Source organism: Penicillium nucicola, assembly GCF_028828085.1.
Source record: "Penicillium nucicola strain IBT 29836 chromosome Unknown utg000003l, whole genome shotgun sequence".
NCBI lineage: Eukaryota > Fungi > Ascomycota > Eurotiomycetes > Eurotiales > Aspergillaceae > Penicillium > Penicillium nucicola.
In genome coordinates, this window is record NW_026643127.1 from 745,438 (window position 1) to 765,368 (window position 19,931).

General features: G+C 48.3%; 5 protein-coding genes across 5 annotated transcripts; 4 read left to right on the forward strand and 1 right to left on the reverse strand.

Annotated features, from left to right (window-relative positions):
* Positions 1-459: 459 nt before the first annotated feature.
* On the forward strand, positions 460-1,158 carry N7511_003863 (uncharacterized protein; the record flags this gene model as incomplete). The annotated part of the gene is made up of 1 exon (XM_057126288.1): positions 460-1,158. The coding sequence occupies one exon, from the start codon at positions 460-462 to the stop codon at positions 1,156-1,158; it is 699 nt and encodes a 232-aa protein (XP_056985178.1).
* A 2,664-nt stretch (positions 1,159-3,822) lies between these two features.
* N7511_003864 (GMC family oxidoreductase) lies at positions 3,823-6,322 on the forward strand (the record flags this gene model as incomplete). The annotated part of the gene is made up of 10 exons (XM_057126289.1): positions 3,823-3,965; positions 4,017-4,170; positions 4,233-4,486; positions 4,548-4,591; positions 4,651-5,266; positions 5,317-5,377; positions 5,430-5,715; positions 5,769-5,894; positions 5,949-6,133; positions 6,191-6,322. 10 exons carry the CDS (start codon positions 3,823-3,825, stop codon positions 6,320-6,322), a joined length of 2,001 nt encoding a protein of 666 aa, XP_056985179.1.
* Positions 6,323-7,286: 964 nt separating this feature from the next.
* On the reverse strand, positions 7,287-8,163 carry N7511_003865 (carbonic anhydrase family protein; the record flags this gene model as incomplete). The annotated part of the gene is made up of 2 exons (XM_057126290.1): positions 7,287-7,657; positions 7,713-8,163. The coding sequence occupies 2 exons, from the start codon at positions 8,161-8,163 to the stop codon at positions 7,287-7,289; spliced, it is 822 nt and encodes a 273-aa protein (XP_056985180.1).
* A 3,479-nt stretch (positions 8,164-11,642) lies between these two features.
* On the forward strand, positions 11,643-13,214 carry N7511_003866 (uncharacterized protein; the record flags this gene model as incomplete). The annotated part of the gene is made up of 4 exons (XM_057126291.1): positions 11,643-12,004; positions 12,061-12,171; positions 12,229-12,697; positions 12,795-13,214. The coding sequence occupies 4 exons, from the start codon at positions 11,643-11,645 to the stop codon at positions 13,212-13,214; spliced, it is 1,362 nt and encodes a 453-aa protein (XP_056985181.1).
* Positions 13,215-15,884: 2,670 nt separating this feature from the next.
* On the forward strand, positions 15,885-19,568 carry N7511_003867 (LEA domain protein; the record flags this gene model as incomplete). The annotated part of the gene is made up of 2 exons (XM_057126292.1): positions 15,885-18,992; positions 19,047-19,568. 2 exons carry the CDS (start codon positions 15,885-15,887, stop codon positions 19,566-19,568), a joined length of 3,630 nt encoding a protein of 1,209 aa, XP_056985182.1.
* Positions 19,569-19,931: the final 363 nt, after the last annotated feature.

Sequence of the window (19,931 nt, forward strand, 5' to 3'; positions counted from 1 at the left end):
TCTTCCCATGGACTATCAGATAACCCAACTTTGCTTGAGTAAAGCAGCAGATATCTAGTACGAAGGAGACGCATGTGTCTGTCTAGTAGTGTTTTTAAGATTTTAAGATCTTCGTCCGGTCCCAATGAAGTGAATCCAGGATCAAGTCTGCAGCTGGTTAGGTTTCTTTTTATAGATCCTTTGTGGTCTTTGTTCCATTATACTGATAGTGGCCATTATTTCACAAGGAATCCTTTGATTCCAATGATGTTCCTTGTCCAAGACAATTGCATTGTTCGATATATGCTCTTTGGTTCCTTCAGATATTCAAAATGAGTGCAAGCTATAAAATGAGCCATCGAGAACCAAATTTGTGTTTTATACCAACCGATCATACTGATCATCCCACCACCGTGTGTTTAGCCCCAAGACTTGATCTTCATCATATTTTCCATCAAAACAAATAATTGTAAGGAAGAGATGACCGAGTACAAGTATGGACGACAGGCCAAGGGACGGCTTTTTCGAAAGTGGATGGAGAGCTCTCGTGAGCCCGGATGTCCAGTTGCAATCAGCACTCTCTCCCTGCATCATAAAAGAAGAGACCCAGACTACAGGGTCATTCGCACCCACTCAAAGCTGAAGCACGCCTGGAACCCATTGCTAGTACCCCTAGGATTGCTAGTTGAGGGCTCTGACGTAAGTGACGCTGAATCCCAGTACCGGGACGTCGAAATCATGAACCGCCAGGGCGCCCCAGTCAACTGGTGTGGGCGTACTGGACCGGGCGTGATATTTATTGACAATGTATACAGATCCCATAACATGTCTCACTGTCCGCACATGTCTGAATTTACCAAAGTCGCTTATGAGATGGACTTTCCGTTGAGTTCCCTTAGACATGTATTTGTGAACGGGATTATCAATGAGGAGACTGTGCCTTGTGTCAGATACGAGATCTACCGAGCTATCAGACCTTATGAGTACCCTTCCAAGGAGCCCCTGATTTGGCACCTCGGAACAGCCGAGTTCGATGCTTTGCTGGGTACGGGAATTGGTAAGATGGTCGCATCTTTCATCCTGTGTGCCTTTGGTCAAGGAAGAAAGCGTATTATCGGAATTGTTACATTCCATACTGAAGAGTTCTGGAACTTGAACATGCGATTTGATATTGCTTGACTATGATCAATCCTTACGGCTTTCAACAGCTAATTTCATTTTCTTAGATTTCATTACTTGTTTCCTGATACCGAGCGTCAACCAAATTGAAATAAATCCATTTTCTTCCGATTAAAAATAATTTCCTCGTTCAATTATAATTTGTAAGCACCTATTTATGTTAACTATGGTATTTGTAGATTTATCACGGCAATCTTAGATGGCGAATAACTTATAGGTCTCCTTTTTTGATCAATTCGCTCCATAGGATCAAAGTTTGGGTATTTGTTAATACATTTCAATCATTCCGATAATTGTCAGCTCTTCTCAAGTTGAGGCAACAATTGGAGGCATTTAAGTATATTAAACTTTACTCCGGTCAGGATTTTGTGGTTGCATTTGTGGAAATGACTTTGGAAGGGTCATGTATAACAGCCCTCACGCTTGCCTTTTAACGACTGACTTGATCACAATCTCACCCTCAAAGAGATTGGGGAGACTCGGCCAAGACCTGCCAGCAGGACTTCTATGTTTATAACCAAGCTGGTAGTCCACACATACCTGATAAGTCCTTTCAAACCCATCGTTCTTCCAATAATAGCTGTGGAACTACGTCATAATTTCTGGTAGACTGGGGGTCGATACATGCCAAGTCTACTGTAACGAAAGAGGGCTTTTGACTGGTCATTTATTCACCTAGAGACGGACATGGTCAAACAGCAATGGAAGTCGACAAGTCCATGTATCAAGAGACTTGTAGATGATGTCTAAATCTTCAAAGTCTATGTCAGCCTATATCTTCATTTCTCCAAATACTTTGATCCTCACGTTGAAAGACTCTCCACTAACTTAGCTGCGTGGAACACGTCGGCCAGTGCGGAGATCTTCCTCTATCGGGAGATCCGCGCCTTTCTCCACTTCTGCGGAAGGGAAACCTCCCATGCAACAACTGGAGTACTTCTGTATCATTTGTTGCCTACGAAAAACAGTGCAGTCTAGGCTTTCATGCGTCCAATGAGTATCCATCAGAAAGCTAAGACGATTTGATATTAGCCGTTTAGCCTTTTGTCCTCGTGATACTCTCCACTGCAAAATATAATAGCTTCGCAGGCTAGACGCTTGGAATTTGAGAGAAGAATGCTTCCTTCAGGACATTTTCAATAAACGTCTTGTCAACACCGAATGCTGCTTCATGTCAAAATGTTATCACAAATCAAAATTTGCCTTTGATATCTTCCTATGTTTACTTTAAATAATGCAGATTATCCAGCCAACACAGCCCACCTCTCATTTTACAACAAGTTTGCCGGCCGAGACTGGCAAAGAGGAATGTGGACTCTACCCACTTCGCCCCAGGAAGACTAGAGCACGCCGGGCTTGGTCGTTATTCTGTTTCCTCCAATGGCATGGCGCATACAAAGTACGTAGGGTGTAACTAGTAATTAGGCGTCTCCCCACGCCACTCAGCATACCCCGCAAACTCCACGTTAGGGCTTTTCCATTGCGGGGAAATATACAGTGTGGATGCTACTAACCCATGCAGCGGTCATATCATTGGTACTTTGAATCATGTCCGCTAGTCCTTGCCGGTACATCCGGGCGCTACTGAATCAGGAAGTATACCTTGACCTCACATGCATCCTGCATCCTTTCCATTGTATGACCGGATAATAGTAGTAAATATCTCTGTTAGATTCTTCGGGACAAAAGCTTGCGTGTTTATTGTAGGTTGTTGGCTCCATATCTTAATGTAAATGATAGTGAAAATATCAGCAAAAGGGCATTATAGGCAAGATTGAGTCTATAAGGTTGATATTAGAGTAAGTGAAATCTTGATACTGAATCAAGACTTCCAGCTTTTATTCATTAGTTTTTAACACCAGGAGCTATTTCTATTCATGTATATCCTAGGGTAGTATGCCCGATGCTCCTGTCATGCTTCCGTTTCTTCCAACGCAGAGCTGCTAAACTTTGCAGGTATAGCAGCTTTCAATCAAATGCATTCTATTAATCGATACAAGTACTCGTTCATGGCTAAACTCAAACTCAAGAGGATAGGTATCCGACTAGTAGCCGGAAAAGTGGGCATGTTGTAAACTTGGAACACTTGGCGATGTCTCACTTGCATGTATCTCTCAATTCACCCAGATTGAGACCCAATTCTGGACATCACGTAGGTGCACGTAGTGCGGGGATTCTTCCCAAGGATTGTCTGGGTAAGCCGCTCTCGGCTTTTATAACTTTCCCAGGGTAATGACGTATAACGAAAGAACACGCATCCAATGCCTTCAAAATCCAGGTACACCATAAATCGTACTTGTTTGAATCGAATGCTTTGATAGCGAGTGATAAAATATGAAGTTTAGCCGCATCAAGAGAACTACAAGGCAGACACACTCATCGGTACATACGAGAAATGTAGGCGCCCTCTATCAGGGGGCAACATGCGAGCAAGCCACACTCAATTCATGAACTCTGTCTCCTCGCGCGGGGTCGAGTTGGGGAGTTCAGAGTACGCTGCAACCTGAATCGATTCTTGCTTTAATTGGAATAGTGAGTGAGGGAGGGTGGTATATAAAGAACCTCCAATAACCTCAGTTCGGACCTTTGTTATTTTGTCTTCACCAAGATAAACCTGAATCTTTATTAGTTATTTCTCATCCTTGTCTTTGATTTGTCTGAGTCATGACGATTCCAGACGAAGTTGATATCATTATCTGCGGCGGCGGCAGTTCGGGATGTGTCCCTGCAGGCCGCCTCGCCAATCTCGATCATAACCTCTCTGTTTTGTTGATTGAGGCGGGCGAAGATAACTTGAACAATCAATGGTGAGAACTACAGATAATTACTCTATACGGGGTGACTCTAACAAGTGACAGGGTGTACCGTCCCGGTATCTACCCCAGCAACATGAAGCTCGATTCAAAGACAGCGTCTTTCTACCACTCGAGACCATCTGAGCATTTAGATGGACGTAAGGCTATTGTTCCATGTGCCAACATCCTTGGAGGTGGTAGCTCAATTAACTTCATGGTAGGTTCTTATATCTTATCAAGGAACAATTTGTTGAAAGTTTGTCGCTGACCCATGCGCAGATGTATACCAGAGCGTCGGCCTCTGACTACGACGACTTCCAAGCAAAAGGATGGACTACAAAGGAGCTTCTTCCTTTGATGAGAAAACATGAGACATATCAGCGCGCTTGCAACAATCCAGAGCTGCACGGGTCTGATGGGCCTATCAAGGTCTCTTTTGGAAACTATACCTACCCGATCAAAGATGACTTCCTTCGCGCGGCCGAGTCTCAAGGAATCCCAGTTACTGATGACCTCCAAGATTTGAAAACTGGGTATGTTGTGAACTTTGTGGCCATTATCGATCCTCAATTAACGACGGATCTATGATAATAGACATGGCGCCGAGCACTGGTTGAAGTGGATCAACCGTGATACAGGTGAGCCAATTTTGATACACTACTCTCCACCTGTGAGCTTGTCACTAAAAACTGAATAGGAAGACGAAGTGATGCTGCCCATGCTTATGTTCACAGTACCCGGGCCAAGCATTCCAACCTGCACCTGAAATGCAACACCAAAGTTGACAAAGTTATTGTTGAGAATGGCCGCGCCGTCGGCGTAGTAACAATCCCCACTAAGCCTCTCAACGGAGGAGAACCAGTTCGCAGAATCTTCCGGGCGCGCAAGCAAATCATCATTAGTGCTGGCACACTCAGCTCGCCTCTGATTCTGCAGAGATCAGGATTTGGCGACCCCGACAAGCTTCGTCGAGCAGGTGTTACTCCTTTAGTAAATCTGCCAGGAGTCGGTCGCAACTTCCAAGACCACTACTTGACTTTCTCTGTCTACCGCGCAAAGCCAGATGTGGAGTCCTTTGATGACTTCGTCCGCGGTGACCCTGAGGTGCAAAAGAAGGTCTTTGAGGAGTGGGATAAGAAGGGTACTGGCCCGTTGGCGACGAATGGCATTGATGCCGGTGTCAAGATTCGTCCGACTCAGCAGGAACTGAGCGAGATGAAGAAGTGGCCCACTCCCGAGTTTGTTGGTGGTTACGACTCCTACTTCAAGAACAAGCCCGATAAGCCTGTTATGCACTATTCTATCATCTCTGGGTGAGGTAACCGGATGTTAATTCGCTAAACTTGGCTAATATTTTACCTAGCTGGTTCGGAGACCACATGCATATGCCACCTGGCAAGTTCTTTACCATGTTCCACTTCTTGGTATGATGAAATTCTTACACTTGAAAATGATTCTAACTAATACAAACTGTAGGAATACCCCTTCTCCCGTGGCTTCACCCACATCCAGTCTGCCGACCCCTATGAGGTACCCGACTTTGATGCAGGGTTCATGAACGACAAGCGAGACATGGCCCCTATGGTCTGGGGTTACATTAAATCCCGCGAGACTGCCCGTCGTATGAGTGCATACGCTGGGGAAGTGACTGGCATGCACCCCCAATTCTCTCACAGCTCATCCGCCCGGGCGTTGGATATGGATTTGGCAGTTACAAAGGCATACGCGGGCAAGAACCATATCTCGGCCGGTATTCAACACGGTGAGTCCTCTCATGTTCTTTTTCAGCATTATATAACCAACGCGGCTATTTAGGCTCTTGGACTCAGCCCTTGGAACCCGGGAAGCAGTCTTCTGCCTCCACCCTTAACTCCAACAGACATGAGGCTCGCGACCCTCTCAATTACAGTGATGAGGATATCAAGCATATTGAGAAGTGGAGTAAGTTATCATCTTTTCGTCTCATCGGACCTTCTTTCTGATGACTGTTCATAGTCCAACGTCATGTTGAGACAACCTGGCATTGCCTGGGAACATGTAGTATGGCACCACGCGAGGGCAGCTCCATTGCGCCGCAAGGTGGCGTGGTTGACGAACGCTTGAATGTTCACGGTGTCAAGGGCCTCAAGGTCTGCGATCTGTCAATTTGTCCCGATAATGTGGGCTGTAACACGTTCAGCGTAAGTATCTGTCATGTTGTGAATATTACCATAATGCTAACTGTGGTGGACATATAGACTGCACTTCTCATCGGTGAGAAATGTGCTATGCTTGTGGCTGAGGACTTGGGATACTCTGGTGCCGATTTGGACATGAGAGTCCCGACTTATCATGCGCCCGGCGAATTCTCTCACCTTTCTCGCCTGTGATTCGGCTCATGTTTAACTTGATATGTTATCGGCTAGCTTTGTTCATTTTGATGGTAGCTGTGTTTTGAATTCTACTCATATTTCTTCCCATTGGCTAAAGAGTATTATCAAACGCCCAATTGTCATGACTTAGAAGTAAGTTATACTGTAGCGACCATCAGTAGTCTTTTCTCTATCAGATACTTTCCAAGTCAACAAAGTAGGAAATTGTGAGCCTTCTACTTAATTTGACAAATTACCATTTTTACCATACAGCACATTTGTTTTTCGCGCTTTATGGATGTTTCATGCAAAGAACAAGGTATTCCTTCTGTCAGGAAAATGTTGATCGGCACCATGTTGACTTAAACGGTACAGCGGCGTATCATCGGTACTGTATTTGTAGCCCAGTACAGATATACTGTAATTATGTACTGTATTACCGTATCTACAGTACTGCCATCCCCGTTCGACCAGGGGAGAGCATCAGTATCTTCGCGCAATAGAGAGAGAAACAGACAAGGAAGTTAGGCAGATTTAGAGCATAATGCAACCCAAAGAGAAGCTAGACACTTCATCGAGTGATGATCAAATGCCAGAATCTGCGGAGATACCGGAGTACACTGGCATACGAGATCTCCACATTCATATAAAACATCGGGACTAGTTGAGCTCTTGGTAATGCTTGTGCCTGTCAAGACTTCCTTTTTTGTATCTGAGCCCCGCCAGCCACAAAGTCAAAGGTGAACTGCCGATCTTGGCAAATTTGGTATTTCCGCGGAGAATTGTGGAGGACCACTGCAATTGATGAATATCCCCTGACTTTGGCTTCGAGTCAAATAATATCTGAGAGGTATTTGTGTTTCACCTAAGTCAATTCCATGATACATTTGAATAAATACATAAATTATAATTATAATTGTCCGATAAATTAGGCCGCAACTTTTAACTTGAAGTAGATATGGTCATGCTTCAAGGCAGTCATTTAGTTCAGGGACTTGGCAGCGACCTCGAGGAGGTTATCCTGGCCAAGGGCGTTCTGGGTGTAACGAGCGTTGAACTTGAGAACCTTCTTGACAGCGTTGTAGCTCTGAACGTTGAGAGGCAGAGGCTCGGTGCTGACGAACCAAGCAACGTTCTCAGAGCAAGGAGGAGTGGTGAGGGAGCCGGAGTACTCGTAGATACCGTGAGACTTCAGGTGGCTTGCGAGAGCGGCGAAGTTCAGGGTTCCAGTCTTGGTATAAGTACCGGGAGTGGCGATGTCCTCGATGTGAGCAAAGACGGAGTCGAACAGGGGGGTAGAGTAGCCGAACTGGGAGAGCTGGAAGAGGAAACCAACAACAGCAATATCGCCAGCTATTATGAGAGTTAGTAGTTGATATTAGCACCAGAGATATAGATTTATACATACAGGAGTTCTCGAAGACAAAGTGAACTTCCATAGGGAAGTGCTCCTCGTTGACACGGTGCTCGCTAGGAGTATGGAAGTGGAACTGAGCAAGCTGATATGATCCCTTGCTAGTAACAAGAGTACCGTTGGTCAGAACGACCTCGAGGCCGGAGCCCAAGTTCTCAAACTTGGCGTTATCAGCGTTAGGGACGTTGAAGCGAAGAGAGTCGGCAGTGGCATAGTTGATATCATCGGTGACGATGTCGATGGGGGACTGGCGCTTGCCCTGGGAGCAAGCAGAGTTCTTCTCCGTGTCCAAGCCGTACCAGTTGAGAGGTCCACCGGCGTTGGTGTAGTTATAGGCATTGATATCAACAGTGCCATCGGCTGCACGCGGCAAAAGAGAGGTTCCGTGAAGACAAGAAGCAGACACGGCCGCAACAAGCGGAAGGACAGAGAGGGTGAACTTCATTTTAAGTGTTGTCGGTCCTTTCTAATGAACAGAATGAAAACTTCTAATGATCGTTCACTGCTCTACGAGGGGACCAGCCTTTATAATGCTGTGTGGATAAGTTGTCGAAAATATGAAATGAGCACTTGCCCCTGACCAATACAACTATACTCCGAATGTGGAAAGAACTCAGCGGAAATCAAGCGACTCCATTCCCGAGAAACGCCGGCGACACTAGACCAGTAGGATCTATGAGCTAGACGACGGGTCATAACAACATGTCCACATAGACTGGCTGATCAGGATGATCGCCCAAATTTTCTACTAGACAATTAGCAGCAACCAGTAGTATTTGGAACATTGCTTTAAAAGGCCAGTTGTACCCACAGGTACCATGGATAAAGGCTATAATCACATTTCGGCCTAGGAAAGAAACAACCGACGATTACATACTTTTCTGGTTTGGGAATCCTACAGCCCTTGCTCAGTCACTGAAGACGGAGCCTTGTGAATATCCACCTGTTGTCTCATTCCAATATCATGCATGGTAGACATTGTTGTTTGACGACAAAGGGCTTTTTTTAAGTGTGGGACCAAGAGCGGTCCCATTCAGCTACCACCGGTTCGAACGGAGACCCAAAGAATGGGTCATGCTATAGGTAACATCGAAGAGAACTGAAACCGCATGACAGCGACTCTGCAAGTACATTTGATAAGGGGGATGTGAGCGTTCAGATTTTGGTCCATGGAGCAAGCAATTGGAAAGGACAAAAAGCGTGTCTTGCTTTCATTTAGTATCATTTATAAAGATTTAACTGACTCAGTCTGACAAGAAAATTAGGATCCCAGAAGGTAAAAGGCAAACTTGAATGATTGATCCCTAAATGAAAGATGAATTCGATGGCAATCCCTCTGAATATCCCAATTTCGAACCTCAGCAGCGCCACCATTCCCAGACGCGGGATAGGCAATCGATTTCTTGCTCAGGAATAGGTGGGTTAGGAATCCGACAGTCTGGTAAGGCAGCCCACCGATCCATCCACGGAAGTATCTACTCCTCTCGTATGGATGTACAGTACGACGCGGTGAGTGGACCGAGCAGGAGCGCCATTAGTGAACTGTGCTAAGGACTGTAAGGGTTAATTACTCCTCAGTAGTATCTCGAGCTCGTAGATCAAGATCATAACGAGGATTTTCTACAGGAAGCTTGGTGGGTACCATCCCCACCTGGCACCACAGTCTACAATTTCACATCCAGCGCTTTTCCACAATCCCGGGCATTGAAACTCTGTGCAAAATCCCCGAACAATCACGTCAGAGAAGGAAGTCTGGTGAAGGGAAGGTTGGAGAAAGAGTGGGAATTATCTACCTTCTGGAAAGCGAGCAGTATGCGTTCAATCATACGGAGCTATCAGTGTGGAGATTTGATCTAGTAAAAATCTCGGTTATAGGATGAGGCTTGTCGATCGCTCCGTTTGAATGAGACGATATCCGCCAGAACGCCGCTTGAGTGGACTTCGATATCCGCACATACTTAATCCATCCATCCCCTGTATTAACTTATTTATGAGCCGCGTCTTCTCCCGCGCAGCGGATAGGCCGGAAAGGGTCCAAGAGGACCATCACGGGTAAGTCCGACACGAACATGTCAGTTTGCCCTAATAAAACGAGAGAGATCAGACATCCTGTTATCCCCTCTAAGCAATTGACATCTATCATTGATGTAACCTCGGCAAAGATGAGATAGGCTGTACTTTTCTTGCCGCACCGTGCTGTGTTTAGCCTTTCAAAAGCAAAATGGGAGAATGAAAATTCACAACCGAAGGAACAATTTACATTATGTCGAATTGTGGCTGCACCTCGACTTACATGCCTGTCCAGGTAACCTTGCGTTGGATACGTTATCTTCTAGATCTTTTTCCTTCAGTTTTCCGATCCAAATAACGATAGCAGAAGAATAAATTCTGCCCTAGTGGGGCCATCTTAGCTCTTGTCTGTATGCAGACATTTCCTTTAGTAATGAGTCCCGTCTCAGCCCGGAACTAGCAATAATGTCGGCTCGTCCCCACATCAAGGCTGACACCCCTGAGATCTATGCTACGATCGTGTATTATGCAGAATCTGTGGGGTCATATAGTGGTATCTGTAAATACCGTTTTGGCCTCACAATACTTCATACAAAGTGCGTGTCAAGAAGACAGAACATATTGTGGTCGAAAGCTCGTATTTGATCAACAAGTACGCCATGCCAAATTCTACAGACAAGTTTCCTTGAGATCAGGAACGTTGGGCCCGTTTTACCACGATTTGCAAAGGAACTAGTCTTTTTGCCCTACAGCAATGTCGGTTCCTCGCGAGAGGAAGACATAGCGCCGCCCAGGACCAGCGAGACGGAGTCGAGCTGAAGCTGGGACCCTAGAGAGCCTAAGCTATAGAGATAGCCTAGTAGAGCTTACATGTAGATATTAATGATGCTCCCTATGTAGACCGTAAGATACCCTATAAGATTAGTTGGAGTTGCTTCAATAACGTGGAGAGAACGTGCAAAGTTGACCCCTTGAGAAGAAAAATTATTTTGATGACATTTTCAAATCAAGTACAGCAGTTCCAGTGAGCATTCCATGAAAGAAGGAAAACAGGCACAAGAACACACAAGCAGAAAACTAGTTCAAAGCGAGAAAGGGTGTTTCTTCCCGCGGCACTGTGCTCTATAACCACTGAACTTTGGCCCCACGTGAATTCTAATAATTAGGAGAGGATTAAGGGCATGATTAATTAATGTGCTCGTGCTGTTTGGAAATGGCAGCAGCTTGGACATAAGCGGCCGTCGCTGTTCTTTCAAAGTCAAAGGTCAAATACTTCTGTTAACTTACACTGTATCAGCGCATACAATACACTTTGAAATTCTAAAACACGCTAGAACGAACGTGAATAAATGTATTTTGATATAACGTTAGGGTTTAAGAAGAAATCTAGGGACTGCAGGTTACGAAACTTATTTCGATCCATCCGATACGTAGAGTAAGATCAACGAGAAAAAGAAGCAATAATGGAGGTCTTCGATTCATTCCTTACACGCTGGTCATTCCTTGCCGTCCTCATCCTCCCGCGGACCTCTTCCCATTCACCATCAGAAAATACTGAATAGCTTCGCAAGTCGGATGGAGATTTTGCGAAAAAGACAGCCACACTATATCTAAAAGAAGACCTCTCGATTTTCTACGTGCGGGAGGATACGATGATTCTATACCGGATCATTTACTATACAGATCTGCTCTCTTTAACACCTCCAATTCTTTGTTCCAAAATAGATAAAATAGTTAGTCTTTGAAAGACAGCCGAGTTGTCTTTGACCAAAGACCCATCTTGTAGCTTCCCGAAAGTTTCAAATTTTTCTTTGTTCGCAAACCTCCCTCGCAGGACGGTGGTAGCTTCCAGATATATATCGGAGCTACTGTTCGAGTACAACCACCACCTCATCTTTATTTGATAATTCCAACATGCGCTATTCCCTTCGAGCAAAAGCCAAACCAGCCGGTTTCTACAATGAAGACATTAATCCCCTGAAGCCCGAAAAAGTGACCGGTCGCATCACCAAAAAAGCAACCGCAGCGAAAAAGGCCGTAGTTGCGAAAGCCTTGAAGGTTGGAATGACAGCAAGAGCCGCAAAAGTTGCGAAAGCGAAGCCTAAAGACGATAATATCCCCAAAGACCTTGATAAATCCTACGTGGAAATATGGAAACCTGAGGTTCTTCCACGACCGAAGAAGCAATCGTGGAAACATGAAGGAGACGAGTCGATCACCGATATGAAGAACGTCCCACCGGGATGGAGTTCGCACGACCCAGACCTTGATCCTAAGTAAGTGGATCAGGATTGAATCAATTTGCCCCGAAGACATATCTGACTGTTGATAGTGACATTGACCGCCAGATTAAACGATGCCATGAGAGGATCGAAGCCAATATCATGCCTGCTATTTTCGAGAAGCGTTTGAAGAAATACCTGAAAATGATGGCAGATCGCGAGTATGTTTTCTCATGAGATGAAGATGTGGAAGTCTCGACAGACTGACATTCACGCAGTGAAATGATGGAGGAAGAAGCAGACGACCTCAGCTGGGACGTGGTTCAGCGTCTGGACGATCTGGAACACATAAGAGGCTGGCTCGAGGACGATGACGACGACGAGCAACTCGTCAGCGTCGATGCTTTAATGAAAGCGTACACGATTGGGGATCTGGAGTGGAATGCAGGTCTAGTAACTTACTGGTCAAAGGGCAAGCAACTATGCCAACCACGCCCATTCCAATGGAGTGAATTCCTAGCCATCAGCACAAAGCACAAGGGCCATGTTGGATTCTGGGTTGAAGGGGTAAGTTATCTGCGTCATCTGATACGAAAGGAACACACTAACGAGAGCCGACTACTGCAGGGCCCCAAAGCCGGAAAGATTCACCTCAAGGAGATCACGCCAAACAGCGGCACACTCAATGGAGCAAATATCGATTCGAACAGCCTACTCAGCCCTACATCTCCAGCGGTAGGACCAACCGTAAGTCGACCCTCCTGCCCACACTAAACAGACCAGTCCCATACTGTACGGTACATGTAACTTATTCAATGCATCTAACACGCCCTATTCCACCCAGTCACACATCGAAATCCGGCTCAACGACACAGTGCAAAGTCACCCATTCAGCTACGTGAAAGACTCCGGCGCGCACATCATGACAATCACAGACCGAGACTTCGCATACCTGCACAAAGTCTCCGTCACGAGCGATGGATTCGACCCGAAGCCCGCCGCCTGCATGGGCGTAACGCGCGTGCACCTAGGGACGGGCGAAGAAGCCTCCTGGAGATCGAAGGCGCTGCAGATCAAGTTTAAGGATCCGGATCATCCCAAGCGTGGGGACTGGGAGTGGGTTCAATGCCACTTGCGTGAGGAGAGGCATATGGGTTCGAATCATGTTCCTGGCTCGGGGACGTGTGTGCTGTACAGGGATACGCTGCTTTGGAAGTATGGGCCGAGGGAGGGGATCAATCGGAAGCCGCAGGTGCTTGGTTAGGTTACGGTACTGTACTTGGCTTTGTTTCATTGTGGCAGGGGTGCTTTGCTTGGGGGGTGCCTTGGGGAGGGTGTTCCTGGTTTTTGGGCTGGATTTCTTGTTTTGGGGAAATTAGGGGTTGGTTCATTTGGATTGAAACTGGTTATACTGTAGGGTGAATGTTATATGTCCGATTTGGGGTTGCGTTGTTGGTACTGATCGCGTTCAAAGTACTGGAATGACATGATTCTGCTGGTTGGATATCTCCTGTAGGAAAGAAGGGTATTACATCATTTCACTGACTACCACTTTCGTCGATAAGCACCACAAATTGGAGCTGAAGATGAGCTAAATCCCATCGTGCATCCAAATTAAGGGCTATCGGGCGGTGGGGAGCTCCACACATTGTGGCTGAGGCAAATGCACCAGCCACATTTCCCACATGGTTAGCTTCCTACTGTCCTGTGGGCAGTCAACTCTTGGAGCATGTTACATTCATCGTCAATGATGAGGCAGAAGTAATTTAATTGACTTTGGAACATGGAAACCTAACATGTTGATCATCTCCTACTTGGGCCAGAACGTTATCAGGGTGGCGAAGAGTGGCTACAGTGTATGTCATTCGGATAGAAATAGAACACCCCGATTGCGATCGGGGATGGGAGCAGTCTACAGTATATGGGTCGTTTCTGTCTACCATACATTATTTGATAGTGCCCAGCTCTGGCAATTGTAGCTTGATATTGGCGGGCATATGCTGCTCCAGTGGGTAGACTCCGTGTCTATTCAGACAGAAATCAAACCGCTGGAGCCAAACTCATGAACTTGCACATAATATATTCCAGAACAAGTTCTACTGTACGAACTGCTCCCAAATTCCAGGCCCGAACAAGTTCTCCAGTGCCAACCAGTGCCAACCAGTGCAGTGTATACTTCTAGACCATCGGGACGCACAGACCCCACGCTAGTCAATCTTGATTTCGGAGATTTCCTTGCTCCACGTCTAACGGTCTTCAGTTACGTTGGAATTTTTCCATTCCGACCTTCCAACCGGGACTATAACCTGCCACATATTCCCACTGGTTAAGGCTGAAACGCTTCTGTCGACAGTTTGGTTGAGACTGTGCCTTGAATTGTGAACCGGAGACCGATGACTTGAGTGGCTGAACACTCCACTTGGATAAATTAAAATGATCTCATCCGGCCGAGACCCGATGCACACGCCGCCTGTCTTTCATCTCTTGTGCGATTGACCACTGGAGTTGGTAACAGGTTGGACGTCATCTGTGTGAACTATTCAAGGTTGAACACAGACGAGGCTTTTATATTTGTAGAGAGAGCCATGTCCAAGATGATATAGGTTAATAGGTGGACGATACTACCTAGGGTAAAACGTTGTATAGTCGCACTGTCTGACACGTCCTGTGCAGTTCTTGCAGCTGTGATGTAATGATGATTCGCAGGTCAAGGAGAGAGTTGACAAGTATACGAACCGAATAAAATCCTCAGCCACAGAACAGGGACAGTGACAGGGGATGACAGCCTGACAGTGGAGGCAAATGCCAGTGGAGGCTGCAGCCACTGGAGAGGCCAGAACCGACTGTGATTTGTCCACCCACGCATGTCCATGTTTCGTATAGCGTGGCCCGGGGTCTTTCCATGGATGATGCTGTTCTGACAGTTGACCACTCACATTGCTTTCCCAGTCTCCAATTCTTCTTTTTCTGCATTCTTGACTCGGCCGCGTATACTCCCAGGATGTTCAGGAACATGACATAGGGTATACCTGGGAGTGTGCACACGCAGTAAGGACCGACATATCTACCATTCTGCTCTAGATGCCATCATCCGTGCAACAATCCACACATCGCCAGCGCTACAGGACATTCTTTGCTCTTGATATCCCATCATCTCCTCCTATAGTCCCAAAGTAGTACAACGTCCGCCAGAACCAGACAAGCACAAAACTCCACCTCCTCCTCCTCCTCTATCCCGATTCAGCCCCCATCCCCCATACACCCCAGCCCTAACCCCCCTGATTGGAGCGCTGGCCCTGCAACAACCTCTGGATCAACGAAATTCTCAACTGATCCCTCATCCCATCGACCCACTCGTATGATGCAGATGATGCTATTTACCGCCCTACAGTACCATCCCCTTCAGCCACTGCCATGCAACCGTGCACCCATCCAGATTGACTCTGGGGACGATCCTCTCTCGAACAGGGATGACAAGCAGCAAAGCAAAGCTATGATATCAACGGGCCCCATGACGTAGTGGGCCCGACTGGTGAGCCTGGTTACCTATATAGACACCTGTGATGCTCGCCATACTGCAATGATATCAGAATCCTTGGATACTACTTATAAACATAACTCTCGAACCTCTTGAGTTCCCCGAATTACTTTTCACTTTACGCTTTTCTATTCACACTAGAAATACCTCCCTGCTATACTCCTATTCGTCCCAGACCTGGACTACTTACCTATCGATACCTGTCCTGGGATTATTGTATTATTATTATCTCCCTGCCTCTCACGAACTATACGTCACGCCTCTCACGCAAGCGCCTGGAATTGTTCTATTCTATTCACTTTGATTGATTTGATTTGATTTGATTTGACCTGATTTAATTGTAATCTCGATCTATCACACCGACCAAACAACACCACATCCAACCACACCACAACAATGGCCTCCCCCGCAGTGAACAAAGCCCCTCCCAAGCTGGGCTCCAAGACCAACACGCCCGCCAAGGTCCGCAAAGGCTCCGGGTCCAGCGCGGCCTCCAAGCCCAGCACAACCCAAGCCAGCCCCAACCCCAAGTCTCTGAAGAAGAGCACACCCCGCAAACTCTCTCAGAAGGCTCCCGAGCCGATCGAGGACGACGAAGTCTCCATCCCCGAGACCCCCTCCCCCAAGTCCAAGAAAAAGACCTCCTCCTCTGAGCAGCGCCGCCCAAGATCCCCGCCAGACGATGTCGCCTCAGAGGCGTCCGGCTCCGCCGCGCCCCTCGGCCGCGCTGCGTCCGGGTTGACTGGTAAGGCCAAGGGTCTTGCCGGGGGCGTCGCTGGCAAGGCTAAGGATACAGCCGCGGAGGGTGTTGAGACTGTCCAGAATGGCGCCAAGGATGCGACTGATAAGCTGCCTGCTACTGACGGCCTGCCTGTGCCTTTTGACCTGTCTGCGTTGAAGGGTCTGGAGGTTGCTGACGGGGGCAACATTCTTGGACAGGATGGGAACCCTATTGGGCAGGTTGTTGAGGGCGATGCTGAAGATCTCGTTGGGCAGACTGTTGGTGACGATGGCGAGATTGTCGACGAGGATGGGGACTTGATTGGCCGTGTTGATATTTTGCACGAGCTGGCTGATCAGGCGAAGAATATTCCTGATGAGGCGCAGTCTAAGGTGGGAGATCTGGAGAATGTTGTTACGGATCTTGCCCAGCTGGAGGGTCTGCCTGTCTCTGATGGTGGTGTTATCAAGAATGCTGCTGGTCAGACTGTTGGTCGCATTGTTGAAGGCGACTGGGAGGATTTGATTGGTTTCACCCTCAACGAGGAGGGTGAGATTGTTGATGATGAAGGTGATGCCATTGGTCGTGTTGATCTTGTTCCCATTGAGGAGCAGAAGAAGGTCATCGAAGAGACTGCCCACGATGCCACCGATAAGGTTGATGGCGTCAAGGATGATGTCGAGGATGAATTCGAGGATGCTCACGATAACCTCCCTACCGACCAAGCCAAGAGCGCTGTTGACGGTGTCGCCGATGACGCTGAGGGTGCCGTCGACGATGCCGAGGACGCTGTCTCCGAGGCCGCAGAGGATGTCGATGACGATGAGCTTCCCGACGTCGATGCGTCCAAGAAGAACGCAGACGGTCTGGTCGACGACGCCAAGGACACTGCTGAAGATGCTCAGGATGATCTTGAAGAGACTGCCGAAGATGGCAAAATCGAACTCGAAGACAACGTCGACGGCGTCAAGGATACAGCTGATGATGCCGCCGATGGTGTCGAGGGTGATCTCGAGGAGACCGCCGAGGGCGCTAAAGACACCGCTGAAGACGCCCAGGGTGAGCTCGAAGACACTGCCGAAGACGCCAAGGATGCTGCCGAGGACACCGCCGAAGGTGTCGAGGGCGATCTCGAGGACGCCGCTGAAGATGCCGAGCAGCGTGTCCCCAGCCTCGACACTCTCGAGGGTCTCATCTGCAACAAGCGCGGCTACATCATCAATCAAACCACTGGCAAACCCGTCGGTGAGCTGATCGAAGGTGACGCTAAGAAGATTGCCAAGATCGGCGCCACCCTCGACGACAAGGGCCAGTTCTGGGACAACCGCGGCAATGTCATCGGCAAGGCCAAGGCCCTCCCAGTCGAAGACGACGAAGGCGAAGAGGGACCCTTCTCGGGACTCGAAGGCTTGGTCGTCAACGAGGACGGCTTCGTTGAAGACGAGAACAACACCCGTGTCGGACGCCTGATTGAAGGCGATGCTAAGAAGCTCAGCGGCCGCGGCGTCGATGAGGATGGTGAAATCCTCGACCGCAAGGGCAACGTCATTGGTCGCGCTGAGCGTCTCGAAGAGGAGCCCGAGGAGCCCGAAGAGGCTGGTCCTGACTTCTCGGCTCTGAACGGTCTTACTTGCAACAAGGCCGGCTATGTCATTGGACCTGAGGGATACCCCATTGGCCGCGTGGTCGAGGGTAACCCCAAGGAGCTCGCTGGCCGGAAGATCGAAGATGGCGAGATCTACGACGGCAAGAAGGTCATTGGCCGTGTTGAGCTCATTCCTGAGGATGAGATTGACAGCAAGGCCGAAGGCCCCTTCGCTGGCATGGAGAGCCTCGTTGTAACCAAGGATGGATTCGTCGAAGACGATGAGGGATCCATCGTTGGTCAGCTTGTTGAGGGTGACCCCAAGAAGCTGCGTGGTCGCGCTGTTGACGAGGATGGCGAGATCACTGACAAGTACGGCAATGTCAAGGGTCGTGCTGAGCCCTACGAGCCCCCTGTTGAGGAGGCACCCGAGGAGGAGGATCTCTCCCTCCTTGAGGGCAAGGTCGTCAACAAGTCCGGCAATGTTGTTGACCCTACTACTGGTGCTGTTGTCGGCCGTGTTGTGGAAGGCGACAAGCGTCTCGCCGGCTGCAAGGTCGACGGCAAGGGCCAGATCTGGGGTGACAACGGTAAGGTCGTTGGCCGCGCCGAACTGATCCCCGGTGGCGAGCAGGGCAAGGCCGAAGGTCCTTTCTTCGGCTTTGACAACGCTGTCGTCGGTAAGGACGGTGTCGTCACCGCCGGTGACAAGATCATCGGACGTCTCATCGAAGGTGACGCCAAGCGCCTAATGGGCCGCAGCGTCGATGAGGATGGTGATGTCGCCGACAAGAACGGCAACACCATCGGCAAGGCCGAACGCTGGGAGCCCGAGGAGAAGAAGCGCGATGTCAACCCCATGGCTGGCCGCAAGGTCAACAAGGAGGGTGAAGTCCGCGATGCCGATGGCAACCTCATCGGCCGACTGACTTCCGGTAACCTGGCCACTCTCATTGGCAAGGCTGTCGACGACAACGGATTCGTCGTTGACAACGACGGCAACAAGCTCGGCGAGTGCACTCTCATCGAGAACATCCCCGAGCCTGAGCCTGAGGAAGAGGAAGAAGAGGGCCCTACCCCCGAGGAGCTGGAGGCTCAGGCCAAGGCCGAGCAAGACCGCCAGCTCGCCGAGAAGATGTGCCACATCCTCAGCCAGACCCTCGAGTCTGTCAAGCCAGTCTGCAAGCAGATCACCGATGTAAGTTCCACTGCAATAACCAATGAGATTTAACAAGACACTAACAACACCCAGGCCGTCGAAAAAGCCGACCGCACCCCCAAGGACGAGCTCGACGAAGAGAAACTCGTCCAGCAAGTCAAGCCCCTCCTCGAGGAAGGCGGCCGCATTCTCCAAGAATGCAACGGCGCCATCCGTGGTCTCGACCCCGATGGACGTATCGCCGCAACCGCCAAGGCGCGCGCTGCTTCTCGCGATGCCACCCCCGAGGAGTACCAACTCGCCGACATGATCAAGGATCTCACTGAGACCGTGGTCAAGACCATTGACAACGGCAAGAGACGCATTGCTGACATGCCTCACGCTAAGAAGAAGCTGAACCCTCTCTGGGGATTGCTCTCCGAGCCTCTGTTCCAGATCATTGCTGCTGTTGGTTTGCTGCTGACTGGTGTGCTTGGTCTTGTTGGTCGTTTGCTTGATGGACTTGGTCTTGGTGGATTGTTGAATGGAATTCTTGGAAGTCTGGGACTTGACAAGATTATTGATGGACTTGGTCTGGGCAGTTTGACTGGTGCCCTTGGACTTGGAAACAAATAAAAGTCTGCACGATTGGGACGACTTTGCTTTTGCCTTTGATTTGTGACTCTTCTGTTATGATTGTGTTTTTTGCCAGCGTTGATTGTTTGGGCTGTTGGTGACTTTTGTAATACTTTATTCTCCTGTATTATGACGCTTTCCAAAATTTGCATTTCGATTTCAGCTTCTCTGAAGACTAATGAACTTGAATCTTTTGTCTATTCGCAAATATTAATAATCTCGTAGGTACAAAGTGTAGGGGACATGCGTTTCCATGCGTAGGTTCGTCAAAATTCCAGCCCTCGAGTGGGGTTATTCGGTTATTCAAGACATGTCATCTCAAGCGAGATGTTGAAAGAGGTTATGTTCATAATTACAAGATGT